Below are 17,514 nucleotides of genomic sequence, written 5' to 3' on the forward strand. Positions count from 1 at the left end.
GCAGCAAGCTGGTGGTGGGGACCAGCTTGGAAACGCCAGCGGTGCAGGAGGGGGCAGGACCTGAAGGCAGGTGGCCCTGGGGCGGGGTCCTGCCTGTTGTCTGTGAAGCTGACCGGGGAGGAAAGAAGGAAGCGTGGAGTAGGCCGCCGGGGAAGGTTAGAAGCAGCCTGTGTCCCCTGGCTGGGTGGGAGTTAATGATGAGGGAGAGAGAGAGGGCTGTGGAGTGACACCGAGGAGCGCTCTGGGGGGAGAGGAGCAGGGGTCTGCCACAGTCCTCCCCGGAGCAAGCATAGTCCTCCCTGAGCGAGCGCGATCTTCCCGGAGTGAGTGCGGTCCTCCCCCGGGCGAGCGCGGTCCTCTTGGGAGCAGCTGTAGTCTTCCCGGGAGCGGGCGCGGTCCTCCCTGGAGTGGATCGGTCCTCCCCTGGGCTGGGCTTACTCTTGTCTTTCCCAGAGTCGTGGCACGATCAAGTGCCTCTGTTCGTGTTTCCAGAAGCAGTTTGAACTTTCACATTGGCTGTTTTTCAAATCAGGAATATTAGGTACAGTGTTAAGTGAAGAAGAAAAAGCTGCCTTGGCCAGAGTATCCATATGTCAGCATCGATACAATTTGGGCTTCCCATGTGGCCCAGTGGTAAAGAAGTTGCCTGCTGATGGAGGAGAGGCAGGTTCCATCCCTGGGTTGGGAAGATCCCCTGGGGAAGGAAATAGCTTTGCAGGCCAGAATTCTTGCCTGGGACATCCTGTGGACAGAGGCGGCTGGCAGCCTGCAGTCCATGGGGTCTCAGAAGCGTCGGACACGACTTAGAGACAAACAGCAACATTGATAGCATCAGGGTTCAGTGAAACAAGGAGATGCCTCTTCTGGATAACTGCAGCTCTTTAAGTAGTTTCCTATTAGCTCATACAGAATTAAAACGTATATCCTGTTCTTTTCACCTTGTGTGTGAACTTTGACACCTGGGGAGCTGCCCTGGTGGAGGCCATTTAGAAAGTGAAATTCTCCTGGTCTCACTGGCGGCGTGCTGGGCTGAGGGTGGACCTCCCCCACTGGAAGGTGAGGGGCTGGGTGCTGCGTGGTCTGGGGTCGCACTTCCTCCCAGTGGCTGGAGAGAAGCCTTAGAGCTGCGTGTTGCCCTGACTAACTATTCAGACCCACCCAGGGCCTGGTGGGGGTGGAGTGATAGAGATAAAGGGAGCTCTTCTCTGGGACATTCTGGTACTTGGGTGGGGCTTCCATATGGCATGCACTTAAAAGATTCAGTAACTCCATTTGTTGCTGCTAATTCCCCCTCTAAACTATGCACACGTAGCCATTAGTGTGTGTGTGTGTGTGTGTGTGTGTGTGTGTGTGTGTTTTAAGTCACTTCAGTCGTGTCCAACTCTGTGACCCCATGGACTGTAGCCCACCAGACTCTTCTGTCCATGGGATTCTCCAGCCAAGAATTCCAGAGTGGGTGGCCATGCCCTCCTCCAGGGGATCTTCCTGCCCAGGGATCCAGCCTGCATCTGTTGTCTCCTGCATTTGCAGGCAGATGCTTTACCACGAGTGCCACCTGGGGTGTGTGTGTGTGTGTGCACATGCATGCGCGTCACCTGGGAAGCTGCTGTGTGTGTGTGTGTGTGTGTGTGTGTGTGTGTATGAAGCCCATGTGTGTCCAAAGCCCGTGTGTGTCCAAAGCCTGTGTGTGTGTGTGTGTGCGCACGTGCGCAAAGCCTGTGTGTGTGTGTGAAGCCCCTGTGCATGTCCGTGTGTGTGTGTGAAGCCCATTTGCATACGTGTGTGCGCGTGTGTCCAAAGCCCGTGTGTGTGTGTGTGAAGCCTGTGTGCATGTCCGTGTATGTGTGTGTGTGTGTGTGTGTGAAGCCCGTGTGTGTGTGTGAGAGAGAGAGGAGTGTCTGCCGGGTTTTGGGGTCCAGTCTCCCTGTCTGCCCCGCATCCTCTCCTCGAGAGAAGCCCTGAGGTGGGGATGGAGCCGATTGGGTGTTTTTTTGTTGTTTATTTTAAACTCCACAAACTGGCGTCTGTTTCTAGCTGGTTTAGGGAAAGCGAGTGAAAAAACACGAGGCAGATTTGTGTAACTGAACCTGCTTAATGTTTGGGGTGGAGTTGCAATGAGAAAATACTTTTCCCCTGATAAGCAGTTTAGATTGAAGTGAGATACAAGGAAAATGGTCACTTGGGGGACAAGAAATGTGATTTTTTTTTTTTTCCTCATTTGTGGTTGAAGAGTTATCATGATAACTTTGGCCTTGAAAATGCCAGAGATGGAAAAGGGCTAGGGATGGAGGAGGAGCCCAGGGTGAGTCCTTGTGTGAGGGGGAGGGCAGGGAGGGGTTGGGACGCAGAAGGTCAGGAGAAACCAATCCCTGCTTATTTCTTTGAAAACACAGGAAACCTGCCTAGATCATGTTCCACAAAGAACAAATGAGATGTCACGCGTTGTATAATGTGCATTATAAGAACTTTGTATATTTGAAGGAAAGATTAGAAGGTTAGAAATGAGTCAGATCCATTAATCTGTTGAATTATTTCTTTGAAAAGCACTTCGATGGCCAGAGAAATGCTAGGAAATAGTGACAAGCAGAGTTCCCCAAAAGGATAGCAGTCTTCTTTGAAAAGTTTGTGGAATATGGTCGAGGCGGTCTGCAGACTTTGGTTTTCTTTAGGATTATTATGACTTAGCATTTTATTGATTTTCATGAAACAAGCTTAGTTTCTGCATCTACACGGGGAAGCCGACCCACTGTCCCCAGATTGACTTCTGCATGTTCATTTTGCAGGTGTATGTGTCTGGGGATTGTTTGAAGTTGGGTTCAGTGGTTACATGACGCCTGAGCCTTCTAAGCCATCACCCTCTAGTTGGAAACTGGCAAATGGCTCCATGCATTTTTTTATTGCAAAGCATAAGAGGTATGAGTAAGGGGTGAACAGGTTTTCCTTTAAGTTTTTCTTTTGATTTGATAAACTTTTGACTTTTCACCAACAAAAATAAAATAGCTTACTACAATTTAAGTGACTTTGGTAGGAAAGGAAGTGTGTTGTCTGTGTCGTAGGAGGAAATAGAGTGAGCACATGACAGACTTGAGCTCTTCCATTTTCCTTTTTCAGAAACAGGCCCAGCATCCTTCCACCAGACATTTTCAAGGTGAAAGGACATTCTCCATTAAGCACAAATGCAGTTAGTGAATTCTATGTTATTTATGTGGGTTTTAGTTCTAAATTAAGACAGTTAGTGCCTTTGAAGGAAGCTGTATTTCACAGGGTATAAATGAAATGGAAGACTTTTGTTGCAATAACTGAACCTAATTCTGTTTGAAAGTCAAGCTGTTGAGGGATTGGGAAGAGCAAGTGAGATCTTTTTATCTTTGAACAAAGATGACTGAGATTAATTTTTGCAAATGTTTTTTAAGCAAAAGAATCTATTTTTAAAACAGTACTTAGGAATTGCAGGAAGGAAACTTTCAAACATAAACATGTCTCTTTGTACTTCTTAGAACTGAGAAATGAGACAGGAGTTAAAGCCGCCTTCGCCCCTCCCCCCGCCCGTGGAAAATTGGCTCTTGCCTTCCAGAATGTGGGGTGGGCGAGGGTAAGAGGACAGTGTGATTGTGGGCGTGAAAAACATTTCTGTGAACCAGAAGAGACGTGTGACATTACAGAGAGCGGCGTTCGTGACACTGATGGTACAACCCGAGAGAGCTGAGCACCCCGCCGCCGGCGGCGCAGGTTTCAGGCCGGACGATGCACTTCCAGCGTCCGCCCTGCATTGTCACCTGACAGCCTGGATTCTTTCTGGGGACCCAGGAGAGCTGACTCCTGTGGTTTAAAACCGCTGCTAATTCACTCTTACCCCTCCAGTATCCCAGCACTTCATCCCCAAAGAGTTCCATCCCCAGAGGTCCATCCTCTTTCTTAGAATGTACATATACCTGAGGTGTTCAGAAGAATGGGGAGGAGGGCAGGTGTGGCTCGATGGCCATGGAGAAAGTTGGCTGCTCCTGCTTTGGGAGTGTCTCCTGGACCCCCTGGGGCATTTGCAGACATGAAGACTCCTTTCTGGGGTTTTCCAGGTCTTCACTCTTTTCAGTTAGTTCAAGCCGGTCGCTCAGTTGTGCCGACTCCCCGAGACCCCATGGACTGCAGCCCGCCAGGCCTCCCTGTCCATCACCAACTCCCAGAGTTTACTCAAACTCATGTCCATCGAGTCGGTGATGCCATCCAACCATCTCATCCTCTTTCACCCCCTTCTCCTGCCTTCAGTCTTTCCCAGCATCAGGGTCTTTCCAAATGAGTCAGTTCTTCACATCAGGTGGCCAGAGTATTGGAGTTTCAGCTTCAACATTAGTCCTTCCAATGAATATTTGATCTCCTTTAAGATGGACTGGTTCGTAGAAGGCAATGGCACCCCACTGCAGTATTCTTGCCTGGCAAATCCCATGGATGGAGGAGCCTGGTGGGCTGCAGTCCATGGGGTCGCTAGGAGTCAGACATGACTGATTGACTTCACTTTCACTTTCCACTTTCATGCATTGGAGAAGGAAATGGCAACCCACTCCAGTGTTCTTGCCTGGAGAATCCCAGGGACGGGGGAGCCTGGTGGCCTGCCATCTATGGGGTCGCACAGAGTCAGACACGACTGAAGCGACTTAGCAGCAGCAGCAGGATGGACTGGTTGGATCTCCTTGCAGTCCAAGGGACTCTGAAGAGTCTTCTCCAACACCACAGTTCAAAAGCATCAATTCTTTGGCGCTCAGCTTTCTTCACAGTCCAACTCTCACATCCATACATGACCACTGGAAAAACCATAGCCTTGACTAGACAAGCCTCTGTTGGCAAGGTAATGTCTCTGTTCTTGTAATGTCTCACTCCGTTACTGGCGCAGATAGGAAAGGTAGCCGGCTGTGCGGTGGGCGACATCCTGCCCGACGGCGAGGCTTGCTGCTGGTGTGGCTGCTGCGTGTGGCCTCCGTGTGTCCGTGCACCGGGGGCGCCCGCCGCGTGTGAACAGGAGGGGCCGGTGGAGGCGTGTGTTGCTCTTCCAGGTGCCCACCGCCTGCCTGCGAGCCGCGCTGCCCACATGACCTGCCGGCTGCCTGGCATGTTTTGTTTCACGTAGTGGCCTTTTTTTTTTAATTTCCTGTAGTTGTGAGTTCTGGGTCACCCACCCACCGAGTAGCTGTTCTTTCCTTCTTTTTGTTCCTGAACTGTCTGCCCTCTGCGGTGAACAGTGTGAAACCTGATGACGTCTTTTACTCACCAAAACCAGAAAGAGAAGAAGGCAAATGACATGGATCCCGTGTAAAGGAAGGTTGAAGGGCCTTGGTGGAGCCGAGCCACCACCGGGGCCTTCCAGAGCCTGGGTCCCAGCCCTGGATCAACGGTGGCACAGGAAGGCCACCTTTTAGCCCCATTCAGCTCCAGTCGGGACTTGGGGGTGGTTCATGAGTCTGTGTCTTGAATTCTCTCAAAACTGATGTACAAACGTGGATTGTCATGGCTGGTGAAGACAGACCACAGGGATGCTTCGCTAACGGTGGTCTCATTGTGACTGTTACATTTATAAAGGCAAAATAATGCTTAAAAATACAAGTGGTGACATTCAGGGATTATTCCTAAGTGGGCGGACTCTTAAGTGGATTTATTGTCTAACAGATGGGTTTTTCACTCCCCATATTTTGCAGTTCAAGTTCATTTGAAAAAGAAAATCATAATATCAGACGTCCTCGTTAGAGCTTTCTTCTTGTAGATATTTTCGCGTCATCATCTGCCTGGAAGTGTTACACTCTGATCGGTGGTGGGGGGCGGCGCGGGGGGTTCATTGTTCCCTGTCTGGGTCTGCAGGCGCCCATCTGTCCATCTGTGAGAGAGGAGGCTCAGAGTATTCTCTCTGGGCTGAGCAAGACCATCTAGAGAAAAGTATGTGCGGCTTCTGAGACATGTTAGCGGAAAGAGATTTATTCTTCAGCTCCTATTGAACCCTAAGTGTTTATTTCAACTTCAACAGTAGTTTTTCCCAGCGAAATTCTTTCTGAAGTGTTTGGATGGGTCCCAGAGTGAGTGAATATTGCTGAGGGTGTCTTAGTACCTGATGATGGATTTATGGTTAATGTGAATTTCCACGGGTATGTGTATTGTTCCCTGAGTAGAGATTCTGCTGTGATCCTGGTATAGTTATTTTTTATTAGGAATGCATGATTTTTTTTTTTTTTACAGATTATAGAAGAAAAAAATCATTAAATACTTCAGTAAAAAATGTAAGACAGGGTCTCACTGATATAAAGCAAATATAAAAGAGGGACGACGTAATAAATATTGACAGGGAAATAGCCGTTCTTTTTTCTTTTTCTTTTCTTTAAGATCTTTCATCTATTCTCATTCATGGGCTCCTCTCTGTTTTGCTGTGTTAAGTCGCTTCAGTCGTGTCTGACTCTTTGCCACCCTATGGATGGTAGCCCACCAGGCTCCTCTGCCCATGGGATTCTCCAGGCATGAACACTGGAGTGCGTTGCCATGCCCTCCTCCAGGGGATCTTCCTGATCCCAGAGATTGAGCCTGTGTCTCTTGCATTGGCAGCTGGATTCTTTACCACCAGCTCCACCTAGGAAGCCCCAGGAGAGTCTGCTGCTGCTGCTAAGTCACTTCAGTCATATCCGACTCTGTGTGACCCCGTAGATGGCAGCCCAGCAGGCTCCCCCATCCCTGGGATTCTCTGGGCAAGAACACTGGAGTGGGGTGCCTTTTCCTTCTCCACCAGGAGAATCTCAGTTCAGTTCAGTTCAGTTCAGTCACTCAGTCGTGTCCGACTCTTTGCGACCCCATGAATCGCAGCACGCCAGGCCTCCCTGTCTCTCACCAACTCCCGGAGTTCACTCAGACTCACGTCCATTGAGTCGGTGATGCCATCCAGCCATTTCATCCTGGGTCGTCCCCTTCTCCTCCTGCCCCCAGTCCTTCCCAGCATCAAAGTCTTTTCCAATGAGTCAACTCTTCGCATGAGGTGGCCAAAGTACTGGAATTTCAGCTTTAGCATCATTCCCTCCAAAGAAATCCCAGGGCTGATCTCCTTCAGAATGGACTGGTTGGATCTCCTTGCAGTCCAAGGGACTCTCAAGAGTCTTCTCCAACACCACAGTTCAAAAGCATCAATTCTTCGGCACTCAGCCTTCTTCACAGTCCAACTCTCACATCGATACATGACCACTGGAAAAACCATAGCCTTGACTAGACGGACCTTAGTCGGCAAAGTAACGTCTCTGCTTTTGAATATACTATCTAGGTTGGTCGTAACTTTTCTTCCAAGGAGTAAGCGTCTTTTAATTTCATGGCTGCAGTCACCATCTGCAGTGATTTTGGAGCCCCCAAAAATAAAGTCTGACAGTTTCCACTGTTTCCCCATCTATTTGCCATGAAGTGATGGGACCAGATGCCATGATCTTCGTTTTCTGAATGTTGAGCTTTAAACCAACCTTTTCACTCTCCTCTTTCACTTCCATCAAGAGGCTTTTGAGTTCCTCTTCACTTTCTGCCATAAGGGTGGTGTCATCTGCATATCTGAGGTTCTTGATATTTCTCCCGGCAATCTTGATTCCAGCTTGTGCTTCTTCCAGCCCAGCGTTTCCCATGATGTACTCTGCATACAAGTTAAATAAGCAGGGTGACAATATACAGCCTTGACGTACTCCTTTTCCTATTTGGAACCAGTCTGTTGTTCCATGTCCAGTTCTAACTGTTGCTTCCTGACCTGCCTACAGATTTCTCAAGAGGCAAGTCAGGTGGTCTGGTATTCCCATCTCTTTCAGAATTTTCCACAGTTTATTGTGATCCACACAGTCAAAGGCTTTGGCATAGTCAATAAAGCAGAAGTAGATGTTTTTCTGGAACTCTCTTGCTTTTTCCATGATCCAGCGGATGTTGGCAATTTGATCTCTGGTTCCTCTGCCTTTTCTAAAACCAGCTTGAACATCAGGGAGTTCACAGTTCACGTATTGCTGAAGCTTGGCTTGGTGAATTTTGAGCATGACTTTACTAGCATGTGAGATGAGTGCAATTGTGCGGTAGTTTGAGCATTCTTTGGCATCGCCTTTCTTTGGGTTGGAATGTAAAAGTAGGATGTCAAGAAACACCTGGAATAACAGGCAGATTTGGCCTTGGAATGCGGAATGAAGCAGGGCAAAGACTAATAGCGTTTTGCCAAGAAAATGCACTGGTCATAGCATCAGAGTCTAGGTGTCTACAAATGACTGAGGCTGATTCTATGTTGAAAGTTGCCTGAAGGTCTTCTCTGGTGTCCAGTGGTTAAGTCTTAGCCTTCCAGTGCAGAGGATACAGGTTCGATCCCTGGTCGAGGTGCTAAGATCCCACATGCCTCCTGGCCAAAAAGTAAAACAGAGACAATATTGTAATGAAGTTAGAAAAACCTTAGAAACTGGTCCACATCAGAAGAATCTTAAAGCAGTTGCCTGGAGCCAGCCCTGGGCCTCGCCGCCTCTGATGCTGGTTGCTGCTTGAGCCCGTTTTCTCCTCCTCCTCTTGCCCGTCTCTTTCTCCCTCTGCCCCTTCTCTTCGGTTTCTTGCTCTCCGCCCTGCTTCCCGCCTTGCCTCGCCTTCCTGGTGGCTGACCTCCGCCCCGTCGCACCAAGGAGCCGCCCCAGGGAGATGCCCTCTTGCCCGCGGGCCGCAGCGCTGGGGTCGAGGCCTGCTCCTGTCGTACCTCCTGTGCTGTGAGCTGCGTGTCCGCTTGGTTATGTGGCGTTTACGGTGCAAAGGCGAGTGAGACGTTGCCCGTCTCGAGGCAGCTGGCAGGCCAGTAGGTAGGAAGAGACCAGTACCCACACGGTGCAGTCCGTACAGAAGATAGATGGGGTGCTCCGGGGGTTCAGGGAGGAGGAAGAACCCCCCCACCCCGATAGTATAGGGGCTCCTTGTGAAGACCCCAAGCAGTCTGTGTATTTAAATATCCTTCTCTAGTCGGGGGCTTCCCAGGTGGTGCTAGTGGTAAAGAACCCGCCTGCTAACACACGAGATATAAGAGATTTGGGTTCGATCCCTGGGTCTGGAAGATCCGCCTGGAGGAGGGCATGGCAACCCACCCCAGCATTCTTGCCTGGGAAGTCCCATGGACAGAGGAGCCTGGTGGGCCTCAGCGCACGGGGCTGTAGAGAGTTGGACACGACTGGGAACACACGCGCCTCTTTAGTTGCGGCTGTGAGTGTTCACGTCCCTGAAACCCTGCACCTTCCCTGAAGCCGCATCGTCCAGGGCTCAGAGGGATTAACGGAAGCACTTCTTTACAGCCTGTTGTCCACCCTGGCCTAGCCTGGGTGCCGAAGAGAGCGCTCCCTCTCCTGGGCTCTGTCCCGCCCTTGGGTCCGTGTTGCCCTGTGCTGGGAATTGGTTCCCTGGAGGACCTTTCTCAGCTGCCACAGCCACTTGTATGGCTGTGTTGACTGAGTGGTGATTAGGAGACAGATGTGTGTTCCCTTAACCAGCAAAACCACCAGACTAGGGAGTAAGGCGGAAGAGACGCTATACTTTTCCGGTGGGAGAGTATTCTTTTCCCCCTACCATCATGGGGAGAATTCGGATTAAATAAAAATAGATAGAATGAGCTCCTTGGGGATTTTTAAAAATCTCAGATGGAACTTAACAGCAGAAGGCCTATGCTGGCTTGGGATGCTCACTTCTGTGGATGAATTGAAATCTGTAATTGGTTTTTTTGGCCTGTATTTCTTTTAATGTGATACCCCAGATCTGACAGTGACTGTATTAGGGATAATTTTGCCTGTAGAATGAAATGCTGTCAAGGTCAAAATACATTTGAAAGTAGCTTTTTGTGAAGACAAGGAGACGAATCCAATGATGAACAGTATTTTCTGGTTGTTCGCCCAGAACCTGTTCTTTGTGGTTTAATAGGTTTGATCTGTGTGCTGCACAGCGTTTTGGAGGAACTGCTTCAGAGTTGTAATGATCAGTTTATATCTGTTCTTGGGCCGTTCTTCCACTTTGGCTCAGCGTCCCGACTTTATAATAAGGGCACGTGGCGACTTGCCGTTGCACCGGTGGTCATCCCTGTGTGGGTGTGAATCCCACAGGGACGTTTGTCTGAGCGGGGCGTTGCTGACGGAATTGTTTCTCTGCTCGTTTCACAGAACATCCGATCCGGTCCATGACCATGGGGGATATGAAGACCCCCGACTTTGACGACCTGCTCGCAGCGTTCGACATCCCTGACATGGTCGACCCCAAAGCAGCCATCGAGTCTGCGCACGAGGACCAGGAGAGCCACGCCAAGCAGGGCGCCCAGGCGGACGACGACCCGCACGCGCCGTCCTCCTCGGACGTGGGCGTCAGTGTCATCGTGAAGAACGTCCGCAGCGTCGACTCCTCGGACGGCGCCGAGAAGGACGGCCTCACCCCGCCCGGCAACGGCCTGCACAACGGCTTCCTGACGGCCTCCTCTCTCGGCACGTTCGGCAAGGAAGGGTCGAAGGCCCTGAAGGGAGACGTGCCTACCTCAGAGGCGACCTTAAAGGACTCGGCCTTCAGCCAGTTCAGCCCCATCTCCAGCGCAGAGGAGTTCGACGACGACGAGAAGATAGAGGTGGACGACCCCCCGGACAAGGAGGACCCGCGCGCGGGCTTCAGAGCAAACGTGCTGGCGGGCTCGGGCCCCCAGCAGGACTACGACAAGCTGAAGGCGCTCGGGGGAGACGGTGTGAGCAAGGCTGGCGTCCCCGTGCCCGGCGGCCTGGAGAAAAGCAAAGTCGTCAAGAGGGAGACGGAGACAAATTCTCTAAACCTGGGCGTTTACGAACCTTTTAAAGTCAGAAAGATGGAGGACAAGCTGAAGGAGAGCTCTGAAAAGGTGCTGGAGAACAGGGCCCACGACGGGAGGCTGGGCTCCGAGAAGAGCGATGCTGGCCTCGGCGGCCCGGCGCCGTCGCGGACCAAGCCGTCCTCCAAGCTCTCATCCTGCATTGCCGCGATCGCGGCGCTCAGCGCGAAAAAGGCCGCCTCCGACTCCTCTAAAGAGCTGGCGACCAACTCCCGGGAGTCCTCTCCGTTACCAAAGGACGTCAACGACAGCCCTCGAGCCACCGAGAAGTCTCCCGAACCTCAAAGCCTCATCGACGGAACGAAGAAAGCGTCCCTTAAGCAGCCGGACAGTCCCCGGAGCGTTTCCAGCGAAAACAGTAGCAAGGGGTCGCCAGCCTCCCCCGCGGGGTCGACACCAGCAATCCCCAAAGTCCGCATCAAGACCATCAAGACGTCTTCTGGGGAGATCAAGAGGACTGTGACGCGTGTGCTGCCCGAGGTAGACCTCGAGGCGGGCAGGAAGCCCTCGGAGCAGGCGGGGCCCGTGGTGGCCTCGGTGACCTCGCTCCTGTCGTCCCCCGCCCCAGCCGCCGTGCTTGCCTCCCCGCCCCGGGCGCCCCTGCAGTCTGCAGTGGTCGCCAACGCCGTGGCGCCTGCCGAGCTGACCCCCAAGCAGGTCACCATCAAGCCCGTGGCGACCGCCTTCCTCCCAGTGTCGGCTGTAAAGACGGCCGGCTCACAAGTCATCAACCTGAAGCTGGCCAATAACACAACGGTCAAGGCCACGGTCATCTCCGCCGCCTCCGTGCAGAGCGCCAGCAGCGCCATCATCAAAGCCGCCAGCGCCATCCAGCAGCAGACCGTGGTGGTGCCGGCCTCCAGCCTGGCCAGCGCCAAACTCGTGCCAAAGACCGTGCACCTCGCCAACCTTAACCTCCTGCCTCAGGGCGCCCAGGCCGCCTCCGAGCTCCGCCACGTGCTCACCAAGCCTCAGCAGCAGATCAAACAGGCAATAATCAGCGCCGCGGCCTCGCAGCCGCCCAAGAAGGTGTCGAGGGTGCAGGTGGTGTCCTCCCTGCAGAGCTCTGTGGTGGAGGCTTTCAACAAGGTGCTGAGCAGCGTCAACCCCGTCCCAGTTTACGTGCCCAACCTCAGCCCGCCTGCCAGCGCGGGCATCACCTTACCCACCCGCGGCTACAAGTGCTTGGAGTGCGGGGACTCCTTTGCGCTGGAGAAGAGCCTGAGCCAGCACTACGACAGGCGCAGCGTGCGCATCGAAGTGACCTGCAACCACTGCGCCAAGAACCTGGTGTTCTACAACAAGTGCAGCCTGCTGTCGCACGCCCGCGGGCACAAGGAGAAGGGCGTGGTGATGCAGTGCTCGCACTTGATCCTGAAGCCAGTGCCGGCGGACCAGATGATCGTTTCCCCGTCAAGCAATATGCCCCCCTCGTCGTCGTCCAGCCTCCCGAGCTCCGCGGGCACCGGCACACACACGGTCACCAAAATCCAGCCTGGCATCACCGGGACGGTCATATCGGCCCCTTCCAGCACGCCCATCACCCCCGCCATGCCCCTGGATGAAGACCCCTCCAAGCTCTGCAGGCACAGCCTCAAGTGTCTGGAGTGTAACGAAGTCTTCCAGGACGAGACGTCGCTGGCCACCCATTTCCAGCAGGCTGCAGATACGAGCGGACAAGTAGAGTATCATTTACCTTTCGGTGTTTCGGTGATGAATCTGTAGTAGCCTTGAGCTCTCTATCCGATGCCGCTCATTTCAGGGGTGGAAGCTCAGCTAGACGGGGGGCTGGCTGTGAGGGTACGTGTGTACATGTACACACGCGCGTGAGAGAGAGGATTGTTTTCATGGAGCAATGTTCAAATGTAAATCTTACGTACAAGTCAGTTTGGGGGGGAAAGGATCCTTTTAGACAGATAGGAACTCTGTGTACTCGTTGCGATATGGCATCTTAGATTTAGGGCAGGTAGAGGCGGTCCTGATTGTTGGGTCACTGGCATTTACGTCGGAAGTCTGAGCTCTGATAAGTGATGGTGTCATGACGTATTAAGTGTCGAAGTCAGGCTGATCCCCACTGACTCCTTTATTAGCGACCATCTGGGGATTTAAAAAATTCCTGCCGTCGTTTATAATTACTGTCTTCTGTAGTTAAACACACCCGGTCAGTACCCACTTTTAAGGCATTTCTGCGTAATGTTGGTCTAGTGTGTTCAGTAATGTTCTCCAGTGCAGCGAATTTAAGCTACAAATGGAAAGCGCATCTGTCTAAATAGAATACCTCTGCGTTTGTTTGTGGCATTTCTGCTTTGTGTTTCTGTGGTGCCGTGTAGGTTGGTGTTGGTGAGACGTGTTTCACAGTGGACGTCGGCTAGCGATTGTGCCTCTGTCATTTTGCTTCTGTCCACGGGGCAGCTTCTGGGCGCTCGTTAAATGTGTTTCACTGTACCTATCTGATAGCTGGCATCTGGAAGTCACCGGGCCTGTTGTATGAAACTCACTCAAGCTAGAGTGAGAGAGCAAGGGATTCATTGTCCAAACCGGAAACTTGTAAATTTGGGAGGAGCCCCAGTTTGAGCTGATAGAGTCTTGTTTTTGAAGCCGCGGTGCAAAACTGACCTTTTCCTCTATTTGTCTCCACTATCTCATTGACGAGGTTCATGCTGTGGTTCAGATTTTTGGTTCTGTCAACCATGATCAGTTCTCTGAGGTCAACGACTGTGCCAAGCACTTTGTATTAATAGGATTTGAGTTTGGGGAACAAAAGATGACGCATGCCTCAGTAATTTTTTTTTCCTCTGGACGTTTAGTTGAGTGGAAGTGGAGATGATAAAGAGTTTCGAGAACATTCTCGCAGTGAGGACGCTGGACGTTGTGTGTTTGGTTGTGTCTGACCGTGATGCACGTCCTCAGTGACACCGGGTCACGAAGGAGTGATGACCCCCAGCGCGTCCTGGAGAGAGGGCCTAGGTCCCATCTGGGTCCCTCTTCTCTTGTTACCATTTCATCAAAGAGGCAGCCTTCTCTCTGCATCTTAAGAGGATGCAGTTTAAAAAAAGTGGTTCCCTCGGTTCTGCATGTTGTGGATGGTGGAGTACGTCCTGGCTCCGGCGCGGGGGACTGTCGCCTGGAGGTGCTGACTCAGGGCGGTCCACTCCCTTCCGAGGTGGGAGGAGGCCGCCAGCAGAAGGTTGGGATTCTCCTTCCCTGTTTTCCCCCCATTTTTGGTCTCTGTGTAACCATGTAGGCTCAGGAGCCAGCCCGGGGTCAGGGGAAACCGACCCTCAGGGAAGGGGCGGGCGGAGCCCCTCCGCCACCGCCCGGGGTCTGCACACCCGGGGCAGCCTGGTCTCTTAAGTAACCTCGCTAGCCTGGGGGAGCTGCTCCCCTTTGTGAGTTCCATCAGTGCCGCCCACCCCCCTGAGTCCCCCCCGAAGCCCGAGGCAGCCCCACGGCTCCTGCTAAACCAGCCTCAGTGCGGCGGGAGCTCCAGCGGTCCCCGTCCACGGCCGGGCGGTGGCAGGCAGGGCTGAAGACAGCACGGACAAGGGAGGAAGGAGAAAAGTTCCCGATTCATCTTCTCCAGTTTGCTATTCCCACGACCACTGGCCGCGGCTTACAGCTGGTAAAGTTAAATTTGAGTGAGGCCAGAAGCCCACCTGGATGAACTGTTGGCCCCCCGGGAGAAGGGCACTCACAACACTCGGCTCAACTTCTGAATTTTGCAAGAAGATCGAAAGGCGAAGCTCAAGTCCAGTCTTTCCGAGCGCCTCTGTCCACGCTCCCTCCTGTCTCTCCATTGGCCTCCCTGTTTCTCGGTAACTCGGGGGTGAACGGAGCCAGAGGAGGCCGCGTCCCTCCCCGAGGGCCAGACCGGTGCAGGGTGGTGCCCAGGCCGCCTCCCTGGGCTGCACAGCAGTCGCAGAGATTGACGTGTGTCCCAGGGCTCCCCAGCCTCTGGGCTCGAATGCCTGGTGGTCTGAGGTGGGGCTGACGTAAGAACAATATGAAGAAACGGCGCAGTAAACATGGTATACTTGAATCATCCTGAAACCATCCCCACCCCCGACCCTGGCCGGTGAAACACTTGTCTCCACGAAACTGGTCCCTTGTGCCAAAAAGATCGGGGACCGCTGAGTCAGACGAGAGACTTCCTCTGAGTCATACAAGAGACTCCTACACTGACCCTGGTTCGCCTGGATTCAGGAGGTTAAAGGGCGTGGCCTCAGGGCCCTAGCTCTCTCCTTTCTTCGCGTGCTTTCAGCAGACCTGGCGAGAGGGGTGCTGGGTCCCTGACGGCGGGAGTATTCCTTTCCTGCCTGCCTCCTGTTCTTGCTTTCTCCTGCCCACCTCTTGCCGCGGTACTTAAACAGCTTGGTTGAAACTGCTGAACGTGCCCTGTGCTCGTGGCTTGAGTCTTTTCCAGTCATTTCATTTTTAAATTAAGCTTTTCATTTTGAGAAAATTGTGGATTCAGGTAAGAAGCAGTAGAGAGGGACCCTGTGTGCCCTTTACCCAGCTCTCCCCAGTGGCAGCGTCGTGTAGAGTAGCTGTCCAGCAGTGTCCTGTCCCGGCTGCTGTCCACATGTAGAACCTTGCCGTGGCCATAAGGATCATTCCTGCTGCCTTTGATTTACCGTGATCACTGGTGTTTCTGTTTGGCCACGCTGGGCGTTTGTGGCAGCGCGGGGTCCTCTTGTTGCAGAGCGCGGGCTCTAGAGTGCTTGGGCTCAGCAGCCTGGCACCTGGCTTTCGTTGCCCTGTGGCCTTTGGGATCTTAGTTCCTTGCCCAGACATCGAAGCCCTGGACTGCCAGCGAAGTCTCCATACTGGCTTTTTAGAGCCACAGCCACCTTCCTTCCTTGCCTACCTCGTTCTTAACCCTTAGGAACCACTGATTTCTTCTCCATTTCTATAATTTTGTCATTTTGGGAATGTTATAAAAATGGAGCCCTACCATACATAGCCTTTGAGATTGGCTTTTTTCACTCAGCATAATTCCCTGGAGATTCATCCAGGTGGCTGGATATATCACTTCTCATTGCTGGGTGTTATTCTATCGGATGCTCCTGCCCCAAGGTGCTTACCCGATCCAGTCACTGAGGCCGTCTGCATTGTTCCCAGTTTGGGGCTGTTGTGAATAAAGCTGCCACAAACATTTGTCTGCGGGCTTTTGTCTGAACATAAGTTCTCACCTCTCAGGGGTGAAACTGCTTTGTGTGCTATGCGGTGTGGCAGTTGCATATTTATGTTCTTAAGAAATTCTTTCCCACGGTGGCTGTACAGTTTTAAATCTCAAGAGCAGTGTATGGATGACCTCTTTTTTCTACCCCCTCACCAGCATTTGGTGGTGGCATCATTCTTATTTTCACCATCCCGACAGGTGTGTAGTGATGTCTTGTGGTTTTAATTTGGGCTTTCTCCATAGCGAATAATGTTGAGCATCTTTTTACACTTATTTGCCATCTGCATATCTTTTTTGGTGAAATGTCTCTTCCTGTCTTTTGTCCGTTTTCTAATTAGTTTTTTTGTTTGTGTTTACTGTTGCGTGTTAAGAGTCCTTGATATATTTTAGACACTGGTCCTTTGTTGGTATGTGGTTGCCTGTCTTTTCCCCGAGTCTGTGACTTGACTCTTCATCTTGCTAGATCTTTGACAGAGTAAATGTGTTTAACTCTGACGAAGTCCTATCTATCAGCTTTCTCTCTTATGGCGTGTGCTTTTGGCGTCACGTCTAAGAACTCTCTGCTCTAGATCCTGAAAACCTTCTCTTATGTTTTCTTTCTAAAGATGTTTTTATGATTTACGTTTAAGTCTGTGATCCATTTTGGGTTACTTTTTGCATAATTTGTGAGACTTAGTTTGGGGTTTCTTTCCCCCGTGCATGTCCTTTTTCTCCGGTGTGGTGATGCTAGTAATAAAGAACCTGCCTGCCGATGCAGGAGGCTGAAGAGGTGGGCTCCATCCCCAGGTCGGGAAGGTCCCCTGGAGGAGGGCGTGGCGGCCCGCTCCAGTATTCCTGCCTGGAGAATCCCATGGACACAGGTTAGTCACTAAGTTGTGTCTGACTCTTGCGACCCTGTGGACTGTATGTAGCCCATCCGGCCCCCCTGTCCATGGAATTCTCCAGGCAAAATACTGGAGCTGGGTGTCTGGTGGGCTGCATTCGTAGGGTCTCACAGGGGAGACCCAACCAGTCCACCCGAAAGGAGATCAGTGCTGGGTGTTCATTGGAAGGACTGATGTTGAAGCTGAAACTCCAGTATTTTGGCCATCTAATGGGAAGAGCTGACTCATTTGAAAAGACCCTGATGCTGGGAAAGATTGAAGGCAGGAGGAGAAGGGGACGATAGAGGATGAGATGGTTCGATAGACATGAGTCTGAGTGAACTCCGGGAGTTGGTGATGGACAGGGAGGCCTGGCGTGCTACGGTTCATGGGGTTGCAAAAAGTCGGACACGACTGAGCGACTGAACTGAACTGAAGCGACTTAGCACACATTTGTCCAAAAGGCTGCCTCTCCTCCGTTGAGTTGCCTTTTTTGTGCTTTGTCAGATGCCATTTGGGCATGTGTGTGGATGCTTGTTGGAACCCAGTCAAGGATGTCTCTCTCTGTTGACACGGGCTGGGGCTGTCCGTGTGACGCCCCTCTCACCCTGCACGTTCCACCCTCTGGCTCT

General features: G+C 52.1%; 1 protein-coding gene across 2 annotated transcripts in view; it reads left to right on the forward strand.

Annotated features, from left to right (window-relative positions):
• The window catches only part of ZNF532 (zinc finger protein 532), a 110,864-nt gene that overhangs the window by 39,493 nt on the left and 53,857 nt on the right, over positions 1-17,514 (forward strand). For both annotated transcript variants that reach the window (XM_069569090.1, XM_069569091.1), the window contains exon 4: positions 10,152-12,517. In XM_069569090.1, coding sequence (XP_069425191.1) covers positions 10,169-12,517 — 2,349 coding nt within the window. In that variant the 5' untranslated portion in view covers positions 10,152-10,168. The remainder of the gene's footprint in view (positions 1-10,151; positions 12,518-17,514) is intronic.

Source organism: Ovis canadensis, chromosome 23 (assembly GCF_042477335.2).
Source record: "Ovis canadensis isolate MfBH-ARS-UI-01 breed Bighorn chromosome 23, ARS-UI_OviCan_v2, whole genome shotgun sequence".
NCBI classification, from domain to species: Eukaryota; Metazoa; Chordata; class Mammalia; order Artiodactyla; family Bovidae; genus Ovis; species Ovis canadensis.